A 22,932-nucleotide genomic window follows, 5' to 3' on the forward strand; every position below is an offset into this window, starting at 1 on the left:
TAGGACGTAAACTACTGAGGCTAGGACGTAAACTACTGAGGCTAGGACGTAAACTACTGAGGCCAGGACGTAAACTACTGAGGCCAGGACGTAAACTACTGAGGCCAGGACGTAAACTACTGAGGAGGACGTAAACTACTACGTAAACTACTGAGGCCAGGACCTAAACTACTGAGGCTAGGACGTAAACTACTGAGGCCAGGACGAGGCGTAAACTACTGAGGCTAGGACTTAAACTACTGAGGTAGGACGTAAACTACTGAGGCTAGGACGTAAACTACTGAGGCTAGGACGTAAACTACTGAGGCCAGGACGTAAACTACTGAGGCCAGGACGTAAACTACTGAGGCCAGGAGGTAAACTACTGAGGCCAGGAGGTAAACTACTGAGGCCAGGACGTAAACTACTGAGGCCAGGACGTAAACTACTGAGGCCAGGACGTAAACTACTGAGGCCAGGACGTAAACTACTGAGGCTAGGACGTAAACTACTGAGGCTAGGGCGTAAACTACTGAGGCTAGGACGTAAACTACTTAGAGTAGGACGTAAACTACTGAGGAGGACGTAAACTACTGAGGCTAGGACGTAAACTACTGAGGCTAGGACGTAAACTACTGAGGGTAGGGCGTAAACTACTGAGGCTAGGACGTAAACTACTGAGGCTAGGACGTAAACTACTGAGGCTAGGACGTAAACTACTGAGGACGTAAACTACTGAGGGTAGGACTAAACTACTGAGGCTAGGACGTAAACTACTGAGGGTAGGACGTAAACTACTGAGGCTAGGACGTAAACTACTGAGGCTAGGACTTAAACTACTGAGGGTAGGACGTAAACTACTGAGGCTAGGACGTAAACTACTGAGGCTAGGACGTAAACTACTGAGGCCAGGACGTAAACTACTGAGGCCAGGACGTAAACTACTGAGGCCAGGACGTAAACTACTGAGGCTAGGACGTAAACTACTGAGGCCAGGACGTAAACTACTGAGGCCAGGACCTAAACTACTGAGGCCAGGACGTAAACTACTGAGGCCAGGACGTAAACTACTGAGGCTAGGACGTAAACTACTGAGGCTAGGACGTAAACTACTGAGGCTAGGGGTAAACTACTGAGGCCGTAAACTACTGAGGCTAAACTACTGAGGCTAGGACGTAAACTACTGAGGCTAGGACGTAAACTACTGAGGCTAGGACGTAAACTGACTAGGCCTGTAAACTACTGAGGTTAGGACGTAAACTACTGAGGCTAGGACGTAAACTACTGAGGCTAGGACGTAAACTACTGAGAGTAGGACGTAAACTACTGAGGGTAGGACTAAACTACTGAGGCTAGGACGTAAACTACTGAGGCTAGGACTAAACTACTGAGGGTAGGATATAGATCTGAAATGAAGTTACAGCCTGATGTTTCCTCTGAGGGTAGGATGGACCAAATCTAAACCAAACAGAAGAGATTGACTGAAGCCAACACCTGCCGCTGTTTAAACAGTGGAGAGAGAAGCAGGCAGACGACACCACACCAGAGGGGTTGTTGGAGGCCTGCCTGGCTGGAGTGATGTTAAAGATGCCAAAGACTTGGCAGGAGGGTTGTAAGACAGCTGTATCTGCCTGCTGGGTTGTTGTTTAGTTTCTCAATGCTTGGTAACAGCCATAGCTGCTCTCCAGAGCCCTGTAGTATCAGTGCTGCTCTCCCCAGCTCTGTAGTATCAGTGCTGCTCTCCCTAGTCCTGTAGTATCAGTGCTGCTCTCCCTAGTCCTGTAGTATCAGTGCTGCTCTCCCCAGCTCTGTAGTATCAGTGCTGCTCTCCCTAGTCCTGTAGTATCAGTGCTGCTCTCCCTAGTCCTGTAGTATCAGTGCTGCTCTCCCTAGTCCTGTAGTATCAGTGCTGCTCTCCCTAGTCCTGTAGTATCAGTGCTGCTCTCCCTAGTCCTGTAGTATCAGTGCTGCTCTCCCTAGTCCTGTAGTATCAGTGCTGCTCTCCCTAGTCTTGTAATATCAGTGCTGCTCTCCCTAGTCCTGTAGTATCAGTGCTGCTCTCCCTAGTCCTGTAGTATCAGTGCTGCTCTCCCTAGTCCTGTAGTATCAGTGCTGCTCTCCCTAGTCCTGTAGTATCAGTGCTGCTCTCCCTAGTCCTGTAGTATCAGTGCTGCTCTCCCTAGTCCTGTAGTATCAGTGCTGCTCTCCCTGTGAGTGAGTGAGAGAGTGAGTGAGTGAGAGAGAGGGAGAGAGAGGGAGCAGTATACAGTCTTACTCCATAGCAGACAGGTGAGAGAGAGGGAGCAGTATACAGTCTTACTCCATAGCAGACAGGTGAGAGAGAGGGAGCAGTACACAGTCTTACTCCATAGCAGACAGGTGAGAGAGAGGGAGCAGTACACAGTCTTACTCCATAGCAGACAGGAGAGAGAGAGGGAGCAGTACACAGTCTTACTCCATAGCAGACAGGTGAGAGAGAGGGAGCAGTACACAGTCTTACTCCATAGCAGACAGAGAGAGAGGGAGCAGTATACAGTCTTACTCCATATCAGACAGGTGAGAGAGAGGGAGCAGTATACAGTCTTACTCCATAGCAGACAGGTGAGAGAGAGGGAGCAGTATACAGTCTTAATCCATTGCAGACAGGTGAGAGAGAGGGAGCAGTACACAGTCTTACTCCATAGCAGACAGGTCCATGTCAACCTCCTCCCCGTTCATCAAAGGGATCTTCTTCTTCTTGTTTCTAGAGCAGGAAGAAAATACAAACTCTAAGGAGGCGGAGATAAACTGAGGGACACTTGACCCTCCAAACTACAGCTAAGACAGCATTACATTAGGCTAAGTCCTCCAAACTACAGCTAAGACAGCATTACATTAGGCTAGGTCCTCCAAACTACAGCTAAGACAGCATTACATTAGGCTTGACCCTCCAAACTACAGCTAAGACAGCATTACATTAGGCTTGACCCTCCAAACTACAGCTAAGACAGCAATACATTAGGCTTGGTCCTCCAAACTACAGCTAAGACAACATTGCATTAGGCTTGGTCCTCCAAACTACAGCTAAGATGGCATTACATTAGGCTTGACCCTCCAAACTACAGCTAAGACAGCATTACATTAGGCTTGACCCTCCAAACTACAGCTAAGACAGCATTACATTAGGCTTGACCCTCCAAACTACAGCTAAGACAGCATTACATTAGGCTTGACCCTCCAAACTACAGCTAAGATGGCATTACATTAGGCTTGACCCTCCAAACTACAGCTAAGACAGCATTACATTAGGCTTGACCCTCCAAACTACAGCTAAGATGGCATTACATTAGGCTTGACCCTCCAAACTACAGCTAAGACAGCATTACATTAGGCTTGACCCTCCAAACTACAGCTAAGACAGCATTACATTAGGCTTGACCCTCCAAACTACAGCTAAGATGGCATTACATTAGGCTTGACCCTCCAAACTACAGCTAAGACAGCATTACATTAGGCTTGACCCTCCAAACTACAGCTAAGATGGCATTACATTAGGCTTGACCCTCCAAACTACAGCTAAGACAGCATTACATTAGGCTTGACCCTCCAAACTACAGCTAAGACAGCATTACATTAGGCTTGACCCTCCAAACTACAGCTAAGACAGCATTACATTAGGCTTGACCCTCCAAACTACAGCTAAGATAGCATTACATTAGGCTTGACCCTCCAAACTACAGCTAAGACAGCATTACATTAGGCTTGACCCTCCAAACTACAGCTAAGACAGCATTACATTAGGCTTGATCCTCCAAACTACAGCTAAGACAGCATTACATTAGGCTTGACCCTCCAAACTACAGCTAAGACAGCATTACATTAGGCTTGACCCTCCAAACTACAGCTAAGACAGCATTACATTAGGCTTGATCCTCATTAGGCTTGACCCTCCAAACTACAGCTAAGACAGCATTACATTAGGCTACAGCTAAGATGGCATTACATTAGGCTTGACCCTCCAAACTACAGCTAAGACAGCATTACATTAGGCTTGACCCTCCAAACTACAGCTAAGATGGCATTACATTAGGCTTGACCCTCCAAACTACAGCTAAGACAGCATTACATTAGGCTTGACCCTCCAAACTACAGCTAAGACAGCATTAAGACCCTCCAAACTACAGCTAAGACAGCATTACATTAGGCTTGACCCTCCAAACTACAGCTAAGATGGCATTACATTAGGCTTGATCCTCCAAACTACAGCTAAGACAGCATTACATTAGGCTAGGTCCTCCAAACTACAGCTAAGACAGCATTACATTAGGCTAGGTCCTCCAAACTACAGCTAAGACAGCATTACATTAGGCTAGGTCCTCCAAACTACAGCTAAGACGACATTACATTAGGCTTGACCCTCCAAACTACAGCTAAGATGACATTACATTAGGCTTTACCCTCCAAACTACAGCTAAGACAGCATTACATTAGGCTTGACCCTCCAAACTACAGCTAAGACGACATTACATTAGGCTTATTGAAATGTGTTAGTAATAACAGAAACAAGATGCTTGAGTTTACCGTCTGCTCTTGGAGTGGCAGGGGATGTCGTGCTTCAGGCTGTTCTCTTCAATCTGTAGTGTGTGGTTGAAGGACCCATCCAGCTCCTGGACTGTCACCTTGATGGGTCCCTACAGAACAAAGACAGTGATTCACCTTACTACTAAATCTCAGACCTGGGTCAAACACAAAATGTCAAATACTTGCGGTAGTTTGATTTAGCTTCGCTGGTACAATGGGACCAATCGAATAGTCCCAAAAGTGCTAACTAAGGCCCATCCCGCACACCAGTGAAGTTAACTCAGTTCAAAGAGGACCGACCACATATTTCTGTGTTCCAGAGGAGGTGTAGTCCTGTCGAATCTCCAGTTCTAGAACGTTCCGTTTCCTGTTGAAGGCAAAACTGCCAAAGAACTTCACCACCGCACTCTGGTCTCTGTGGGCTTGAATTAAGGCTAATATCTAAACTGAAACAATTACAGTACTGATCCCAATCAGGGGTACAATGGTAGTTCAACATAATAACTAGAGCAATCGGGCGTGAATCATTAAATTACTGCAGTATAATAACCACAGGAATGGTTTTGGAAAACGTTGGTGCTATGGTATATTTCCAGTTGTATAGTGGATATTAAATCATTCAGTGTCTTGATATTACATACAGACTATAAACAGACAAGACCTTTCTGCTGACATCTACAATACATTTCCTTGTCAGTTGACAACTCTGGACATTACAGTAAACTTATAAGAAACAATCAGTCATCTGAAAATGCAAAACGCATATATATGGTTCTTCTGTTGAAGGGTTCAATTATTACACTGCTTAAAGGGGGTCTATAAACAGGCCAATCACCAGTCAGTCCTTAGTGTTCTAACCAGGCCAGTCAGTTCTTAGTGTTCTAACCAGGCCAGTCAGTTCTTAGTGTTCTAACCAGGCCAATCAGGTCTTAGTGTTCTAACCAGGCCAGTCAGTTCTTAGTGTTCTAACCAGGCCAGTCAGGTCTTAGTGTTCTAACCAGGCCAGTCGGTTCTTAGTGTTCTAACCAGGCCAGTCAGGTCTTAGTGTTCTATCCAGGCCAGTCAGTTCTTAGTGTTCTAACCAGGCCAGTCAGTTCTTAGTGTTCTAACCAGGCCAGTCAGTTCTTAGTGTTCTAACCAGGCCAGTCAGTTCTTAGTGTTCTAACCAGGCCAGTCAGGTCTTAGTGTTCTAACCAGGCCAGTCAGTTCTTAGTGTTCTAACCAGGCCAGTCTTAGTGTTCTAACCAGGCCAGTCAGTTCTTAGTGTTCTAACCAGGCCAGTCAGTTCTTAGTGTTCTAACCAGGCCAGTCAGTTCTTAGTGTTCTAACCAGGCCAGTCAGTTCTTAGTGTTCTAACCAGGCCCGTCTTAGTGTTCTAACCAGGTCAGTCAGTTCTTAGTGTTCTAACCAGGCCAGTCAGTTCTTAGTGTTCTAACCAGGTCAGTCAGTTCTTAGTGTTCTAACCAGGCCAGTCAGTTCCGTGTTCTAAGTCAGTTCTTAGTGTTCTAACCAGGCCAGTCAGTTCTTAGTGTTCTAACCAGGCCAGTCAGTTCTTAGTGTTCTAACCAGGCCAGTCAGTTCTTAGTGTTCTAACCAGGCCAGTCAGTTCTTAGTGTTCTAACCAGGCCAGTCAGTTCTTAGTGTTCTAACCAGGCCAGTCAGTTCTTAGTGTTCTAACCAGGCCAGTCAGTTCTTAGTGTTCTAACCAGGCCAGTCAGTTCTTAGTGTTCTAACCAGGCCAGTCAGTTCTTAGTGTTCTAACCAGGCCAGTCAGTTCTTAGTGTTCTAACCAGGCCAGTCAGTTCTTAGTGTTCTAACCAGGCCAGTCAGTTCTTAGTGTTCTAACCAGGCCAGTCAGTTCTTAGTGTTCTAACCAGGCCAGTCAGTTCAGTGTTCTAACCAGTTCAGTGTTCTAACCAGGCAAGTCAGTTCTTAGTATCTAACCAGGCCCGTTTTAGTGTTCTAACCAGGCCAGTCAGTTCTTAGTGTTCTAACCAGGCCAGTCAGTTCTTAGTGTTCTAACCAGTTCTTAGTGTTCCAACCAGGCCAGTCAGTTCTTAGTATTCTAACCAGGCCCGTCTTAGTGTTCTAACCAGGCCAGTCAGTTCTTAGTGTTCTAACCAGGCCAGTCAGTTCTTAGTGTTCTAACCAGGCCAGTCAGTTCTTAGTGTTCTAACCAGGCCAGTCAGTTCTTAGTGTTCTAACCAGGCCAGTCAGTTCTTAGTATTCTAACCAGGCCAGTCAGGTCTTAGTGTTCTAACCAGGTCAGTCAGTTCTTAGTGTTCTAACCAGGCCAGTCAGTTCTTAGTATTCTAACCAGGCCAGTCAGGTCTTAGTGTTCTAACCAGGCCAGTCAGTTCTTAGTGTTCTAACCAGGTCAGTCGGTTCTTAGTGTTCTAACCAGGCCAGTCGGTTCTTAGTGTTCTAACCAGGCCAGTCGGTTCTTAGTGTTCTAACCAGGCCAGTCAGTTCTTGTGTTCTAACCAGGCCAGTCAGTTCTTAGTGTTCTAACCAGGCCAGTCAGTTCTTAGTATTCTAACCAACCAGGCCAGTCTTAGTGTTCTAACCAGGCCAGTCAGTTCTTAGTGTTCTAACCAGGCCAGTCAGTTCTTAGTGTTCTAACCAGGCCAGTCAGTTCTTAGTGTTCTAACCAGGCCAGTCAGTTCTTAGTGTTCTAACCAGGCCAGTCAGTTCTTAGTGTTCTAACCAGGCCAGTCAGTTCTTAGTGTTCTAACCAGGCCAGTCAGTTCTTAGTGTTCTAACCAGGCCAGTCAGTTCTTAGTGTTCTAACCAGGCCAGTCAGTTCTTAGTGTTCTAACCAGGCCAGTCAGTTCTTAGTATTCTAACCAGGCCAGTCAGTTCTTAGTGTTCTAACCAGGCCAGTCAGTTCTTAGTATTCTAACCAGGCCAGTCAGTTCTTAGTGTTCTAACCAGGCCAGTCAGTTCTTAGTATTCTAACCAGGCCAGTCAGTTCTTAGTGTTCTAACCAGGCCAGTCAGTTCTTAGTGTTCTAACCAGGCCAGTCAGTTCTTAGTGTTCTAACCAGGCCAGTCAGTTCTTAGTGTTCTAACCAGGCCAGTCAGTTCTTAGTGTTCTAACCAGGCCAGTCAGTTCTTAGTGTTCTAACCAGGCCAGTCAGTTCTTAGTGTTCTAACCAGGCCAGTCTCTGTTCTGCTAAGCAGGCTGAGGGAGCTGAAAGGATACACCCACTGCTTGATGAGGGGTCCTATGTCCTAACCATTAATCTGCTATTACAGTGTTATAATCACGTTACCTCTCCCTCCAGTGTTCTGATTGACAGGTTAAAGGATACACCCACTGCTTGATGAGGGGTCCTATGTCCTTCCCCGACACGTTGGAGATGGACTTGAGGAAGCTGTGGGTGGATACCAGCATCTGACTCCACATGTGTGACTGGTACTTCTGCGAGGACGCTGTACTGGCCAGGCTTAGTAACTTGTTGAACACCTAGCAGATAGGAAACAGAATAATCTAGTTCATGTATCGGACTCCACATGTGTGACTGGTACTTCTGGGAGGACGTTGTACTGGTCAGACTCAGGAGCTGAACAGAGGAAGAGTCAATGTAGTGCTGGGGTCTGATGGAGTGCTGGGATCTGATGGAGTGCTGGGATATGATGGAGAGCTGGGGTATGATGGAGTGCTGGGATCTGATGGAGTGCTGGGATCTGATGGAGTGCTGGGGTCTGATGGAGTGCTGGGATCTGATGGAGTGCTGGGATCTGATGGAGTGCTGGGATCTGATGGAGTGCTGGGATCTGATGGAGTGCTGGGGTCTGATGGAGTGCTGGGGTCTGATGGAGTGCTGGGGTCTGATGGAGTGCTGGGGTCTGATGGAGTGCTGGGGTCTGATGGAGTGCTGGGGTCTGATGGAGTGCTGGGGTCTGATGGAGTGCTGGGGATATGATGGAGTGCTGGGATATGATGGAGTGCTGGGATATGATGGAGTGATGGGGTGCTGGGATCTGATGGAGTGCTGGGATATGATGGAGTGATGGGGTGCTGGGATCTGATGGAGTGCTGGGATATGATGGAGTGCTGGGATATGATGTGATGGGGTGCTGGGATCTGATGGAGTGCTGGGGTATGATGGAGTGCTGGGATATGATGGAGTGCTGGGATATGATGGAGTGCTGGGATATGATGGAGTGCTGGGATATGATGGAGTGATGGAGTGATGGGGTATGATGGAGTGCTGGGATATGATGGAGTGCTGGGATATGATGGAGTGCTGGGATATGATGGAGTGCTGGGATATGATGGAGTGCTGGGATATGATGGAGTGCTGGGATATGATGGAGTGCTGGGATATGATGGAGTGCTGGGATGATGGATGGAGTGCTGGGATATGATGGAGTGCTGGGATATGATGGAGTGCTGGGATATGATGGAGTGATGGGGTATGATGGAGTGCTGGGATATGATGGAGTGATGGGGTATGATGGAGTGATGGGATATGATGGAGTGCTGGGATATGATGGAGTGCTGGGATATGATGGAGTGCTGGGATATGATGGAGTGCTGGGATATGATGGAGTGCTGGGATATGATGGAGTGCTGGGATATGATGGAGTGCTGGGATATGATGGAGTGCTGGGGTCTGATGGAGTGCTGGGATATGATGGAGTGCTGGGATATGATGGAGTGCTGGGATATGATGGAGTGCTGGGATATGATGGAGTGCTGGGGTCTGATGGAGTGCTGGGATATGATGGAGTGCTGGGTCTGATGGAGTGCTGGGGTATGATGGAGTGCTGGGGTATGATGGAGTGCTGGGATATGATGGAGTGCTGGGATATGATGGAGTGCTGGGATATGATGGAGTGCTGGGATATGATGGAGTGCTGGGGTATGATGGAGTGCTGGGGTATGATGGAGTGCTGGGATATGATGGAGTGTGGGATATGATGGAGTGCTGGGTATGATGGAGTGCTGGGGATATGATGGAGTGCTGGGATATGATGGAGTGCTGGGGTATGATGGAGTGCTGGGATATGATGGAGTGCTGGGATATGATGGAGTGCTGGGTATGATGGAGTGCTGGGATATGATGGAGTGCTGGGATATGATGGAGTGCTGGGATATGATGGAGTGCTGGGATATGATGGAGTGCTGGGATATGATGGAGTGCTGGGGTCTGATGGAGTGCTGGGATCTGATGGAGTGCTGGGGTCTGATGGAGTGCTGGGATCTGATGGAGTGCTGGGGTATGATGGAGTGCTGGGGTCTGATGGAGTGCTGGGATCTGATGGAGTGCTGGGATATGATGGAGTGCTGGGATATGATGGAGTGCTGGGATATGATGGAGTGCTGGGATATGATGGAGTGCTGGGATATGATGGAGTGCTGGGATATGATGGAGTGCTGGGATATGATGGAGTGCTGGGATCTGATGGAGTGCTGGGGTCTGGAGTGCTGGGATCTGATGGGGTGCTGGAGTGCTGGGGTCTGATGGAGTGCTGGGATCTGATGGAGTGCTGGGATATGATGGAGTGATGGAGTGATGGGATATGATGGAGTGCTGGGATATGATGGAGTGCTGGGATATGATGGAGTGCTGGGATATGATGGAGTGCTGGGATATGATGGAGTGCTGGGATATGATGGAGTGCTGGGGGATATGATGGAGTGCTGGGATATGATGGAGTGCTGGGGATATGATGGAGTGCTGGGATATGATGGAGTGCTGGGATATGATGGAGTGCTGGGGTATGATGGAGTGCTGGGATATGATGGAGTGCTGGGATATGATGGAGTGCTGGGATATGATGGAGTGCTGGGGTATGATGGAGTGCTGGGGTATGATGGAGTGCTGGGATATGATGGAGTGCTGGGGTCTGATGGAGTGCTGGGATATGATGGAGTGCTGGGGTATGATGGAGTGCTGGGGTATGATGGAGTGCTGGGGTCTGATGGAGTGATGGGATATGATGGAGTGCTGGGGTCTGATGGAGTGATGGGATATGATGGAGTGCTGGGGTCTGATGGAGTGCTGGGATATGATGGATGATGGAGTGATGGGGATGATGGTGCTGGGATATGATGGAGTGTGATGATGGATATGATGGAGTGATGGGTATGATGGAGTGCTGGGATATGATGGAGTGCTGGGATATGATGGAGTGCTGGGATATGATGGAGTGCTGGGATATGATGGAGTGCTGGGATATGATGGAGTGCTGGGGTATGATGGAGTGCTGGGGTATGATGGAGTGCTGGGGTATGATGGAGTGCTGGGGTATGATGGAGTGCTGGGGTATGATGGAGTGCTGGGGTATGATGGAGTGCTGGGGTATGATGGAGTGCTGGGATATGATGGAGTGCTGGGATATGATGGAGTGCTGGGGTATGATGGAGTGCTGGGGTATGATGGAGTGCTGGGGTATGATGGAGTGCTGGGGTATGATGGAGTGCTGGGGTATGATGGAGTGCTGGGGTATGATGGAGTGCTGGGGTATGATGGAGTGCTGGGGTATGATGGAGTACTGGGGTCTGGGGTATGATGGAGTGCTGGGGTCTGATGGAGTGCTGGGGTATGATGGAGTGCTGGGGTATGATGGAGTGCTGGGGTATGATGGAGTGCTGGGGTATGATGGAGTGCTGGGGTATGATGGAGTGCTGGGGTATGATGGAGTGCTGGGATATGATGGAGTGCTGGGGTATGATGGAGTGCTGGGGTATGATGGAGTGCTGGGGTATGATGGAGTGCTGGGATATGATGGAGTGCTGGGATATGATGGAGTGCTGGGATATGATGGAGTGCTGGGGTATGATGGAGTGCTGGGATATGATGGAGTGCTGGGATATGATGGAGTGCTGGGATATGATGGAGTGCTGGGATATGATGGAGTGCTGGGATATGATGGAGTGCTGGGATATGATGGAGTGCTGGGGTCTGATGGAGTGCTGGGATATGATGGAGTGCTGGGGTATGATGGAGTGCTGGGATCTGATGGAGTGCTGGGATATGATGGAGTGCTGGGATATGATGGAGTGATGGGGTATGATGGAGTGATGGGATATGATGGAGTGCTGGGATATGATGGAGTGATGGGGTATGATGGAGTGCTGGGATCTGATGGAGTGCTGGGATCTGATGGAGTGCTGGGATCTGATGGAGTGCTGGGATATGATGGAGTGCTGGGATATGATGGAGTGATGGGATATGATGGAGTGCTGGGATATGATGGAGTGATGGGGTATGATGGAGTGCTGGGATATGATGGAGTGATGGGATATGATGGAGTGCTGGGATATGATGGAGTGCTGGGATATGATGGAGTGATGGGATATGATGGAGTGATGGGATATGATGGAGTGCTGGGATATGATGGAGTGCTGGGATGATGATGGATGTGCTGGGATATGATGGAGTGCTGGGATATGATGGAGTGATGGGATATGATGGAGTGCTGGGATATGATGTGGAGTGATGGGGTATGATGGAGTGCTGGGATATGATGGTGTGCTGGGGATATGATGGAGTGCTGGGGTCTGATGGAGTGCTGGAATATGATGGAGTGCTGGGGTCTGATGGAGTGCTGGGATATGATGGAGTGCTGGGGTATGATGGAGTGATGGGGTCTGATGGAGTGCTGGGATATGATGGAGTGCTGGGGTATGATGGAGTGATGGGGTATGATGGAGTGCTGGGGTCTGATGGAGTGATGGGGTCGGATGATTTGAGGATTGAAAATGCTTTCCTCCATGAAAGTAGTAGTTGAACTGGAATGACCCAGACTCTGCATTGTAGTGTAGTATTAACTCCAGTGTTGAATCCCTGTAGGTATTAGTGTTTTAACAACTAGACTTCACGTGTGGCCAGATGTTTACCAGAACCAGCCTGCATACTAGATGATGGATGGATTATTAGATTGATTATAAAATCACCCACCTGCAGCATGAACTCCATGCTGATCCTGTTCTCAATGAGCCTCATGACCAGGTGGGCTTTACACTGGAACATCTTATAGTACTTCCAGGACAGGGTGTGAGGGTGCTTGATGGAGAAGTGGAGGTGAGGGGTAGGGCTAAGAGAGGGAGAGAGAGAGACGAGAGGGAGGGATGAGGAGAAAGAGAGATGAGAGGGGGGAGAGACGGAGAGGAGGGAGAAAGAAAGGAGAGAGGAGGGAGAAAGAGGAGAGAGAGGAGGGAGAGAGAGAGGAGAGGGGGAGGGAGAGTGAGGGATGAGGAGAAAGAGATGAGAAGGGGAAGGGAGGGAGAAAGAGATGAGAGGGAGAGAGTGAGGGATGAGGAGAAAGAGATGAGGGGGGAGACGGAGAGGAGCGAGAAAGAGAGGAGAGAGGAGGAGGGAGAGAGAGGAGGGGGAGGGAGAGTGAGGGATGAGGAGAAAGAGATGAGGGGGGAGAGGGAGGGAGGGAGAAAGAGAGATGAGAGTGAAGGACGAGGAGAAAGAGTAGAGGGGGGGAGAAAGAGAGAGAGGAAGATTAAAAATCAGACAATAAAATCTACTTCTCAACAACAACTCATTCCATCCTCCCTCCTTCTCCTCAGCTTGTAAACTGTAGCAACGTTAAGATAAACTACAACGTGAAGTTACTAGCCAAGTCATTGACAGGCGGTACACAGACAGGCGTACGTGTTGGGCATAACGTGTCGATAGCTCTCTCCAAGCCCACTCAAGGAGCGAGAGAAAGAGGTCTGATTTATGACAAACACTTGAGATGGTGCCAGCGGTTTATTGGGCTGGAATGAATAAACTCCACTCTTCACTTGTTGTTTTACCCTCCGGCAGCGTTGGGAGTTGGAAATCTTTACATCGGCATATGCGTTTTTAATTCAAACTAGAACACCACTTCTCTGTGAGAGATACAGGTTTGTAGACCAACACCCTCAACAGCAGCAGCAACAGGAATATCTAACCTGTCATTTACAACTGGTAGAACAGACAACACATTCATCATCCTCATTGGAGCCACAAATCAAAGTGTGTTGACTGACACTGAAAGTAAGAGGTGATTTAAGCAATTAGGCACGAGGGGGGTGTGGTTTACAGCCAATATACCACGGCTAAGGGCTGCTCTTGACCACAACGCATCGCGGAGAGCCTGGACACAGCTGTGGTATATTGGCCAAATACCACAAACCACCGAGGTGCCTTCTTGCTATTATAAACTGGACAGCAACGTAATTAGAGCAGTAAAAATACACGTTTTTGTCAAACCCGTGGGATACGGGTCAGCCAATCAGCATTCAGGGGTCGAACCACCCAGTTTAAAACAGATTCATCACCCTCATTGGAGCCACATATCAAAGTGTGTTGACACTGAAAGTAGGTGGTTCTCATGTAATACATCAGCCATGTTAAATGACCATTCGAACCAACAGGGAGCTGCTCTCACTTGTCCTTGTCTTTGCCTCCACCGAAGGTCGGGTGTAAGAGAACTCCTCCCATCTTCAGCTCGTACTCCACCATCTTGTCCAGTTCCTGAGAGAAAACCACACTTCATATAGTCATGTGTTTATTTAGCAGTGGGACCAGCATAACCAATATAGTAATGTGTTTATTTGGCAGAGTGGGACCAGCATAACCAGTATAGTAATGTGTTTATTTGACAGAGTGGGACCAGCATAACCAATATAGTCATGTGTTTATTTGGCAGAGTGGGACCAGCATAACCAATATAGTCATGTGTTTATTTAGCAGTGGGACCAGCATAACCAATATAGTCATGTGTTTATTTGGCAGAGTGGGACCAGCATAACCAATATAGTCATGTGTTTATTTGGCAGAGTGGGACCAGCATAACCAATATAGTCATGTGTTTATTTGGCAGAGTGGGACCAGCATAACCAATATAGTCATGTGTTTATTTGGCAGAGTGGGACCAGCATAACCAATATAGTCATGTGTTTATTTGGCAGTGGGACCAGCATAACCAATATAGTAATGTGTTTATTTGGCAGAGTGGGACCAGCATAACCAATATAGTAATGTGTTTATTTTGGGACCAGCATAACCAATATAGTAATGTGTTTATTTGGCAGAGTGGGACCAGCATAACCAGTATAGTCATGTGTTTATTTGGCAGAGTGGGACCAGCATAACCAATATAGTCATGTGTTTATTTGGCAGAGTGGGACCAGCATAACCAATATAGTCATGTGTTTATTTAGCAGTGGGACCAGCATAACCAGTATATTTTGTATTTAACTAGGCAAGTCAGTTAAGAACAAATTCTTATTTACAATGACGGACTACCCTGGCCAAAACCCTGACGACGCTGGGCCAATTGTGCGCCGCCCTGTGGGACTCCCAATCACGGCCAGATGTGATGCAGCCTGGATTCGAACCAGGGACTGCAGTGACGCCTGTTGCACTGAGAAACACTGTCTCTGACCCAGTGGAGGTACTGGTTCCACCCCCTACCTCTCTGACCCAGTGGAGGTACTGGTTCCACCCCCTACCTCTTTGACCCAGTGGAGGTACTGGTTCCACCCCCTACCTCTTTGACCCAGTGGAGGTACTGGTTCCACCCCTACCTCTTTGACCCAGTGGAGGTACTGGTTCCACCCCTACCTCTCTGACCCAGTGGAGGTACTGGTTCCACCCCTACCTCTTTGACCCAGTGGAGGTACTGGTTCCACCCCTACCTCTTTGACCCAGTGGAGGTACTGGTTCCACCCCCTACCTCTTTGACCCAGTGGAGGTACTGGTTCCACCCCTACCTCTTTGACCCAGTGGAGGTACTGGTTCCACCCCTACCTCTTTGACCCAGTGGAGGTACTGGTTCCACCCCTACCTCTTTGACCCAGTGGAGGTACTGGTTCCACCCCTACCTCTTTGACCCAGTGGAGGTACTGGTTCCACCCCTACCTCTCTGACCCAGTGGAGGTACTGGTTCCACCCCTACCTCTCTGACCCAGTGGAGGTACTGGTTCCACCCCCTACCTCTCTGACCCAGTGGAGGTACTGGTTCCACCCCTACCTCTCTGACCCAGTGGAGGTACTGGTTCCACCCCTACCTCTCTGATCCAGTGGCGGTACTGGTTCCACCCCCTACCTCTCTGACCCAGTGGAGGTACTGGTTCCACCCCTACCTCTCTGACCCAGTGGAGGTACTGGTTCCACCCCTACCTCTTTGACCCAGTGGAGGTACTGGTTCCACCCCTACCTCTTTGACCCAGTGGAGGTACTGGTTCCACCCCTACCTCTTTGACCCAGTGGAGGTACTGGTTCCACCCCCTACCTCTTTGACCCAGTGGCGGTACTGGTTTTACCCCTACCTCTTTGACCCAGTGGAGGTACTGGTTCCACCCCTACCTCTTTGACCCAGTGGAGGTACTGGTTCCACCCCTACCTCTTTGACCCAGTGGAGGTACTGGTTCCACCCCTACCTCTTTGACCCAGTGGAGGTACTGGTTCCACCCCTACCTCTTTGACCCAGTGGAGGTACTGGTTCCACCCCCTACCTCTTTGACCCAGTGGAGGTACTGGTTCCTCTTTGACCCAGTGGAGGTACTGGTTCCCCTACCTCTTTGACCCAGTGGAGGTACTGGTTCCACCCCTACCTCTTTGACCCAGTGGAGGTACTGGTTCCCCCCTACCTCTTTGACCCAGTGGAGGTACTGGTTCCACCCCTACCTCTTTGACCCAGTGGAGGTACTGGTTCCACCCCTACCTCTTGACCCAGTGGAGGTACTGGTTCCACCCCCTACCTCTCTGACCCAGTGGAGGTACTGGTTCCACCCCTACCTCTCTGACCCAGTGGAGGTACTGGTTCCACCCCCTACCTCTCTGATCCAGTGGAGGTACTGGTTCCACCCCTACCTCTCTGACCCAGTGGAGGTACTGGTTCCACCCCTACATCTTTGACCCAGTGGAGGTACTGGTTCCACCCCTACCTCTTTGACCCAGTGGAGGTACTGGTTCCACCCCTACCTCTTTGACCCAGTGGAGGTACTGGTTCCACCCCTACCTCTTTGACCCAGTGGCGGTACTGGTTTACCCCTACCTCTTTGACCCAGTGGAGGTACTGGTTCCACCCCTACCTCTTTGACCCAGTGGAGGTACTGGTTCCACCCCTACCTCTTTGACCCAGTGGAGGTACTGGTTCCACCCCTACCTCTTTGACCCAGTGGAGGTACTGGTTCCACCTCTTTGACCCTACCTCTTTGACCCAGTGGAGGTACTGGTTCCACCCCTACCTCTTTGACCCAGTGGAGGTACTGGTTCCACCCCTACCTCTCTGACCCAGTGGAGGTACTGGTTCCACCCCCTACCTCTCTGACCCAGTGGAGGTACTGGTTCCACCCCTACCTCTCTGATCCAGTGGAGGTACTGGTTCCACCCCTACCTCTTTGACCCAGTGGAGGTACTGGTTCCACCCCTACATCTTTGACCCAGTGGAGGTACTGGTTCCACCCCTACCTCTTTGACCCAGTGGAGGTACTGGTTCCACCCCTACCTCTTTGACCCAGTGGAGGTACTGGTTCCACCCCTACCTCTTTGACCCAGTGGAGTGGGTACTGGTTCCACCCCTACCTCTTTGACCCAGTGGAGGTACTGGTTCCACCCCTACCTCTTTGACCCAGTGGAGGTACTGGTTCCACCCCTACCTCTTTGACCCAGTGGAGGTACTGGTTCCACCCCCTACCTCTTTGACCCAGTGGAGGTACTGGTTCCACCCCTACCTCTTTGACCCAGTGGAGGTACTGGTTCCACCCCTACCTCTTTGACCCAGTGGAGGTACTGGTTCCACCCCCTACCTCTTTGACCCAGTGGAGGTACTGGTTCCACCCCCTACCTCTTTGACCCAGTGGAGGTACTGGTTCCACCCCCTACCTCTTTGACCCAGTGGAGGTACTGGTTCCACCCCCTACCTCTTTGATCCAATGGCGGTACTGGTTCACTCCAAAGGTCTTCTTCAGGTACAGACCATAGATGTAGCCAGAGATCCCCTTCAGCACCCACTCATCAGCCCTACAGAACACAGACCAGACAGCAGGTAAGGCGATCGGGCCAGACGACACACAATGACTTCATTTTAACCCGTTTGGCAGACATTTACTAACTTACCCACACAGAGAGAGAAACAATATACTTTATTCAACCATGGTGGTTTTTACCTCAGACTAATTTAATGAATACTGGCCGTAGCTTCATGTAAATGAGATGAAATCATGTGAACATCTGTAACACACAGAAAGTGCTCAACCTCTCTTTACAAGCTGGATACGAGCCGTTTCAGAAAACAAGCTGACTTCAATTACAGGCTTGAAAAGAAATGAAACCACAAGATGAATTGCAAGCAGGTGACAGGTCTTTCGTATCAAAAAGAGAAAGGCCTGTTCGACTTCTCTGAGGTCTTACACAACTGGGGCTTTTTCTACAAGAAAAATAAATAAGACTAAGTGGAGCTTCCACATCTGACTTAGTTTTAAACACTTAATGAGACAGGGGGTCCATTGTTTGCAGTGATCCTTTGAAGACGTCGTGAAACCTCAGCCTCCCCAACTGACAGCAAGAGCACTTTTGCCAAGAGCCCCCCCCAGCTGTAGACACATTGCCAAACACATACACAGATTCATCATACTGAGACACTCTCAGCTATGCCAAAGCTTTGCTCAATTTATGCCTGGTACTGAATACGATGATGAAATATAATTTAAATAATCTCTCTGTACTTGACTTCTAGAAATCTGGATAAGAACCCACAGTTACCACGCTGTTCTTCGGGAAACAAATCCAAATAACACCGACGAGCTCCTAGGCCACCGACGAGCTCCTAGGCCACCGACGAGCTCCTAGGCCACCGACGAGCTCCTAGGCCACCGACGAGCTCCTAGGCCACCGAGGCCAGGCCACCGACGAGCTCCTAGGCCACCGACGAGCTCCAGGCCACCGACGAGCTCCTAGGCCACCGACGAGCTCCTAGGCCACCGACGAGCTCCTAGGCCACAGACGAGCTCCTAGGTCACCGACGAGCTCATAGGTCACCGACGAGCTCATAGGTTACCGACGAGCTCATAGGTTGAACCAGGAGTGCTTCTTACGTTTGACGTGAGTGTGAGAGAGTGTGTGTGTGTGTGGTGTCTGTAGGCTGCTCCACCACTCCACTATATTCCGTCAGGTATTACTCAGTACGTTACTCACCAGGACATCCTGGAGATGAAGCAGCCAAAGAACTGCTGGGCCAGGGCCTGAGCTAAACACTGTCTGGTCAGGGGGGTCTGGTCTATGATCATGGCACTGTGGAGCAGATTAGTACTGAGAGGAGAGAGGAAGAGACAGGTAAGGGAGAGACGGGCGAGAGAGAGGGATAAGGGAGAGGGGGTAAGGGAGAGGGGAAGAGAGAGAAGGGCAAGAGAGAGAGAAGGATGAGGGAGAGGGGGTAAGGGAGAAGAAAAACCATTTTCAGTTTGACTTCTGCCAAAACAAGTCAGCATTATGAAAAGAGAAAGCGAGAAATGAATGGTTGAGGAGAGCTGTTCTTTGACACCGAGGGAAACTGCAAAAGCACCTGAGGTGCAGGTCTTAACCGAGTTAATATTGACGTAATAAACCTGAATTTAATTGGACCTCCTAATCGAAATATTTTCAGTGACAAACTCGTGGAAAATGTAAAAAGTTAAAACAAACAGTGAGAAGTTTCCACAATACAATGCAAACATCCAAACGTTGTGAAACATGGTTCTAAAGTAAAAATGTGTTGTTGATGGAGAGTAAAAGCCACATAAAGATCGGCATCAGGACTAGACACAAGAGACTGTAGCCACCTGAAGATGCTCATCGACGCGTAGGAAGACACCTGGACGTAGGCCTCGTCCACAAACACAGTCTTGAAGCAGGAGTAAGGATATCGACAGGTCAGGATCTCCTCGTAGAACTCAAAGATCTCATGCAGGTAGGACATGGAGTGTTTCAACAGGGGCAGGAGCTGGGGTAAACAGAAGTGGGTGACCTGGGAAAAGGGGAAATATCTTTAACAGGTGTCAACGCAGCAACACTACAGAGGTTCCCTCTGGGGGGGGGAGAATACACTTATTCTGTTTCTGTTGTATTCTATTCTATCCAAACATATATTTGAAGAGAAACCATCTTGGACAATATGTCAGCATCACACGCCGAGTTTCCCAGACTGATTCACACATCCTTGACGCTGCTTCAACTTACACAGTATAATGAGTCATTCTCCACCTAGTGGTCGTAGGCGGAAAGGAAATCTGCTTAAATACACACTGAGTGGACAAAACATTAAGAACAGCTGCTCTTTCCATGACACAGACTGACCAGGTGAATCCAGGTGAAAGATATGATCCCTTATTGATGTCACTTTGTTTAATCCACTTCAATCAGTGTAGATGAAGGGGAGGAGACGGGTTAAAGAAGGATTTTTAAGCCTTGAGACAATTGAGACATGGATTGTGTGTGTGTGTCATTCAGAGGGTGAAAGGGCAAGACAAAATATTTCAGTGCCTTTGAACAGGGTATGCTAGTAGGTGCCAGGCGCACCGATTTGTGTCAAGAACTGCAACGCTGCTGGGTTTTTCACACACAACAGTTTCCCGTGTGGATCAAGAATGGTCCACCACACAAAGGACATCCAGCCAACTTGACACCACTGTGGGAAGCATTGGAGTCAACATAGGCCAGCATCCCTGTGGAACGCATTCAACACCTTGTAGAGTCCATGGCCCGACGAAGGTGTTCCTAATGTTTTGTACACTCAGTGTAAATATGTCAACATATTTTACCCAACATGGTTGCCTGCCTCTACGGGCTTCTACTAAATCCATTCAGAACACCCTACTGGCTTCTACTAAATCCATTCAGAACACCCTACTGGCTTCTACTAAATCCTTTCTCCTTTCAGAACACCCTACTGGCTTCTACTAAATCCTTTCTCCTTTCAGAACACCCTACTGGCTTCTACTAAATCCATTCTCCTTTCAGAACACCCTACTGGCTTCTACTAAATCCATTCTCCTTTCAGAACACCCTACTGGCTTCTACTAAATCCATTCTCCTTTCAGAACACCCTACTGGCTTCTACTAAATCCACTCTCCTTTCAGAACACCCTACTGGCTTCTACTAAAATTCAGAACACCCTACTACTAAATCCTTTCAGAACACCCTACTGGCTTCTACTAAAATCCACTGGCTTCTACTAAATCCATTCAGAACACCCTACTGGCTTCTACTAAATCCATTCTCCTTTCAGAACACCCTACTGGCTTCTACTAAATCCATTCTCCTTTCAGAAACCCTACTGGCTTCTACTAAACTGGCTTCTACTAAATCCATTCTCCTTTCAGAACACCCTACTGGCTTCTACTAAATCCATTCTCCTTTCAGAACACCCTACTGGCTTCTACTAAATCCATTGTGATGGGTAATGCTGGGTTTCTATGCAATGCTTTTCCACACACACAGTACCTCATGCATGTAGGGCTCGACCAGGATCTCAAAGGGTCCGACAGACAGTGAGATGTTGGAGGCGGCGGTGGGGATGGGGAGGACGTAGTGGAAGGTCTTCTTCCTCATGTCATGGGTATAGACAGTCTCTACCAAGTCCCCACAGGACACAGCTACCATAGAGGCATCCACTGTGAACTCCAGCTTCCAGGTGCACAGCTCAGAGTACGAGTCCACACAGGGGAACCAGAACCTGGGAGAGGAAGACCGGTGGACAAGAGTGTAAGTAGTCAAGGAGCAAGGAAGGATGAGGCTTGTGACAACATATCTGATAGTATTACATAGAGGAGAGAGAGTGAGAATGACAGAGAGAGAGAGAGAGAATGACAGAGAGAGAGAGAGAGAATGACAGAGAGAGAGAGAGAATGACAGGAGACAGCTACCATAGAGAATGACAGAGAACTCCAAGCGAGAATGACAGAGAGAGCGAGTCCAGACAGGGGACAGAGAGAGAGAGAAGAATGACAGAGAGTAAGTAGAGAGAATGACAGAGAAGGAGAGAGAATGACAGAGAGAGAGAGAGAATGACAGAGAGAGCGAGAGAGAATGACAGAGAGAGCGAGAGAGAATGACAGAGAGAGCGAGAGAGAATAACAGAGAGAGCGAGAGAGAATGACAGAGAGAGCGAGAGAGAATGACAGAGAGAGCGAGAGAGAATGACAGAGAGAGCGAGAGAATGACAGAGAGAGAGAGAACAGGGAGATAGATAATGACAGAGAGAAAGAGAAGAGAGAGGAGACAGAGAGAGAAAGAGAAGAGAGAGGCAGAGTTCAGAGAGAGACAGAACAGGGAGCGAAAGAGAGAATGACAGAGAGAAAGAGAAGCTAGAGGAGAAAGAGAGAGGGAGAAAGAGAGAGAGAATGACAGAGAGATACACCAGGCCAGCCCAGACAGCACAGAGAATAAAAGTCTCAATATGACATCAATCAATGTCTCCCTCCCCACCTTGTGGAGTTCTGGTATCCGAAGGAGAAGACGTGTGCTCCTCTCTCAGCCATGCTCCCCTCTACGTCAGGCACCACAAAGTGAAGGCCTCCTTTAGGCTGGTCCAGAGAGAACTCTATGTACACCTTCAGCACATTCATCTCTGAAGACATAGAAACAGTCATTTATTTACAGGGCACTAAGTTCAATTGTCCATAAACAATACATTAAAGCTTCCTGATGCTATATGCATTAAGCTAAGAGCATTGCAGGACATTAGCCTGGTTCCAGGTGTGTTGGTACTGTATAAACAGATCGAGGACCAACCGGGCTATCAGAATACGCCTTGAACCTTTATATTCAAACTACAGACTCAAGTCCCAAGACTCAAGTCCCAAGGCTCAAGTCCCAAGGCTCAAGTCCCAAGACTCAAGTCCCAAGACTCAAGTCAGATACAACGGAGGTCAGTCATTCACCAAAGAAGGTCATAACGTAGATGAACCCAATTCAGAGACAACATTTGACTGGAACAAGACGAGGTCAGCATTCACCAAAGAAGGTCATAATGTAGATGAACCCAATTCAGAGACACCATTTGACTGGAACAAGACGAGGTCCTGTATTCACCGTCTCCTTGCTTCCACAGCTCCGAGGGGACTTTGATGACCAGCTCGCCGTGTCCTGCATCTGGGTCCACAGCACTGACTGCTGCTGTGTAGGCACTGGAGAAATAGTTCAGGTTCCTCCTGCAAGGGACAGAGAGGAGGGAGGAGGTGAGGACTTACTGCAGGTCAGTGTTCTGAAAGTAGTTGTGTAATACAAGGGGGTGAATCTCAAGTCTTCTCCTTGATTACTCCTGTCCTCCTCACTCGACTTTACACACATTTGTCATTCAGCAGGAACTCTTATCCAGAGCAACTTAGTGTGCCTTCCACTAAGGTAGATAAAACAACCACACATCCCAGTCATTGTTTCTTGTGAAAACATCAGAAAGAACCAAGGAGAACAT

General features: G+C 48.7%; 1 protein-coding gene across 3 annotated transcripts in view; it reads right to left on the reverse strand.

Moving 5' to 3' along the window:
- Nucleotides 1-22,932, reverse strand: part of taf2 (TAF2 RNA polymerase II, TATA box binding protein (TBP)-associated factor) — a 51,301-nt gene that overhangs the window by 24,912 nt on the left and 3,457 nt on the right. For all 3 annotated transcript variants that reach the window (XM_042317379.1, XM_042317378.1, XM_042317377.1), the window contains exons 4-15: nucleotides 22,551-22,669; nucleotides 21,945-22,086; nucleotides 20,961-21,192; nucleotides 19,300-19,484; nucleotides 18,677-18,790; nucleotides 17,404-17,503; nucleotides 13,923-14,008; nucleotides 12,455-12,590; nucleotides 7,853-8,007; nucleotides 4,840-4,954; nucleotides 4,540-4,649; nucleotides 2,657-2,722 (exon numbers count right to left, since the gene is read on the reverse strand). In XM_042317379.1, coding sequence (XP_042173313.1) covers nucleotides 2,657-2,722; nucleotides 4,540-4,649; nucleotides 4,840-4,954; nucleotides 7,853-8,007; nucleotides 12,455-12,590; nucleotides 13,923-14,008; nucleotides 17,404-17,503; nucleotides 18,677-18,790; nucleotides 19,300-19,484; nucleotides 20,961-21,192; nucleotides 21,945-22,086; nucleotides 22,551-22,669 — 1,560 coding nt within the window. The remainder of the gene's footprint in view (nucleotides 1-2,656; nucleotides 2,723-4,539; nucleotides 4,650-4,839; nucleotides 4,955-7,852; nucleotides 8,008-12,454; nucleotides 12,591-13,922; nucleotides 14,009-17,403; nucleotides 17,504-18,676; nucleotides 18,791-19,299; nucleotides 19,485-20,960; nucleotides 21,193-21,944; nucleotides 22,087-22,550; nucleotides 22,670-22,932) is intronic.

This window comes from Oncorhynchus tshawytscha, unplaced genomic scaffold, assembly GCF_018296145.1.
Source record: "Oncorhynchus tshawytscha isolate Ot180627B unplaced genomic scaffold, Otsh_v2.0 Un_contig_1711_pilon_pilon, whole genome shotgun sequence".
Classification (NCBI taxonomy): Eukaryota; Metazoa; Chordata; class Actinopteri; order Salmoniformes; family Salmonidae; genus Oncorhynchus; species Oncorhynchus tshawytscha.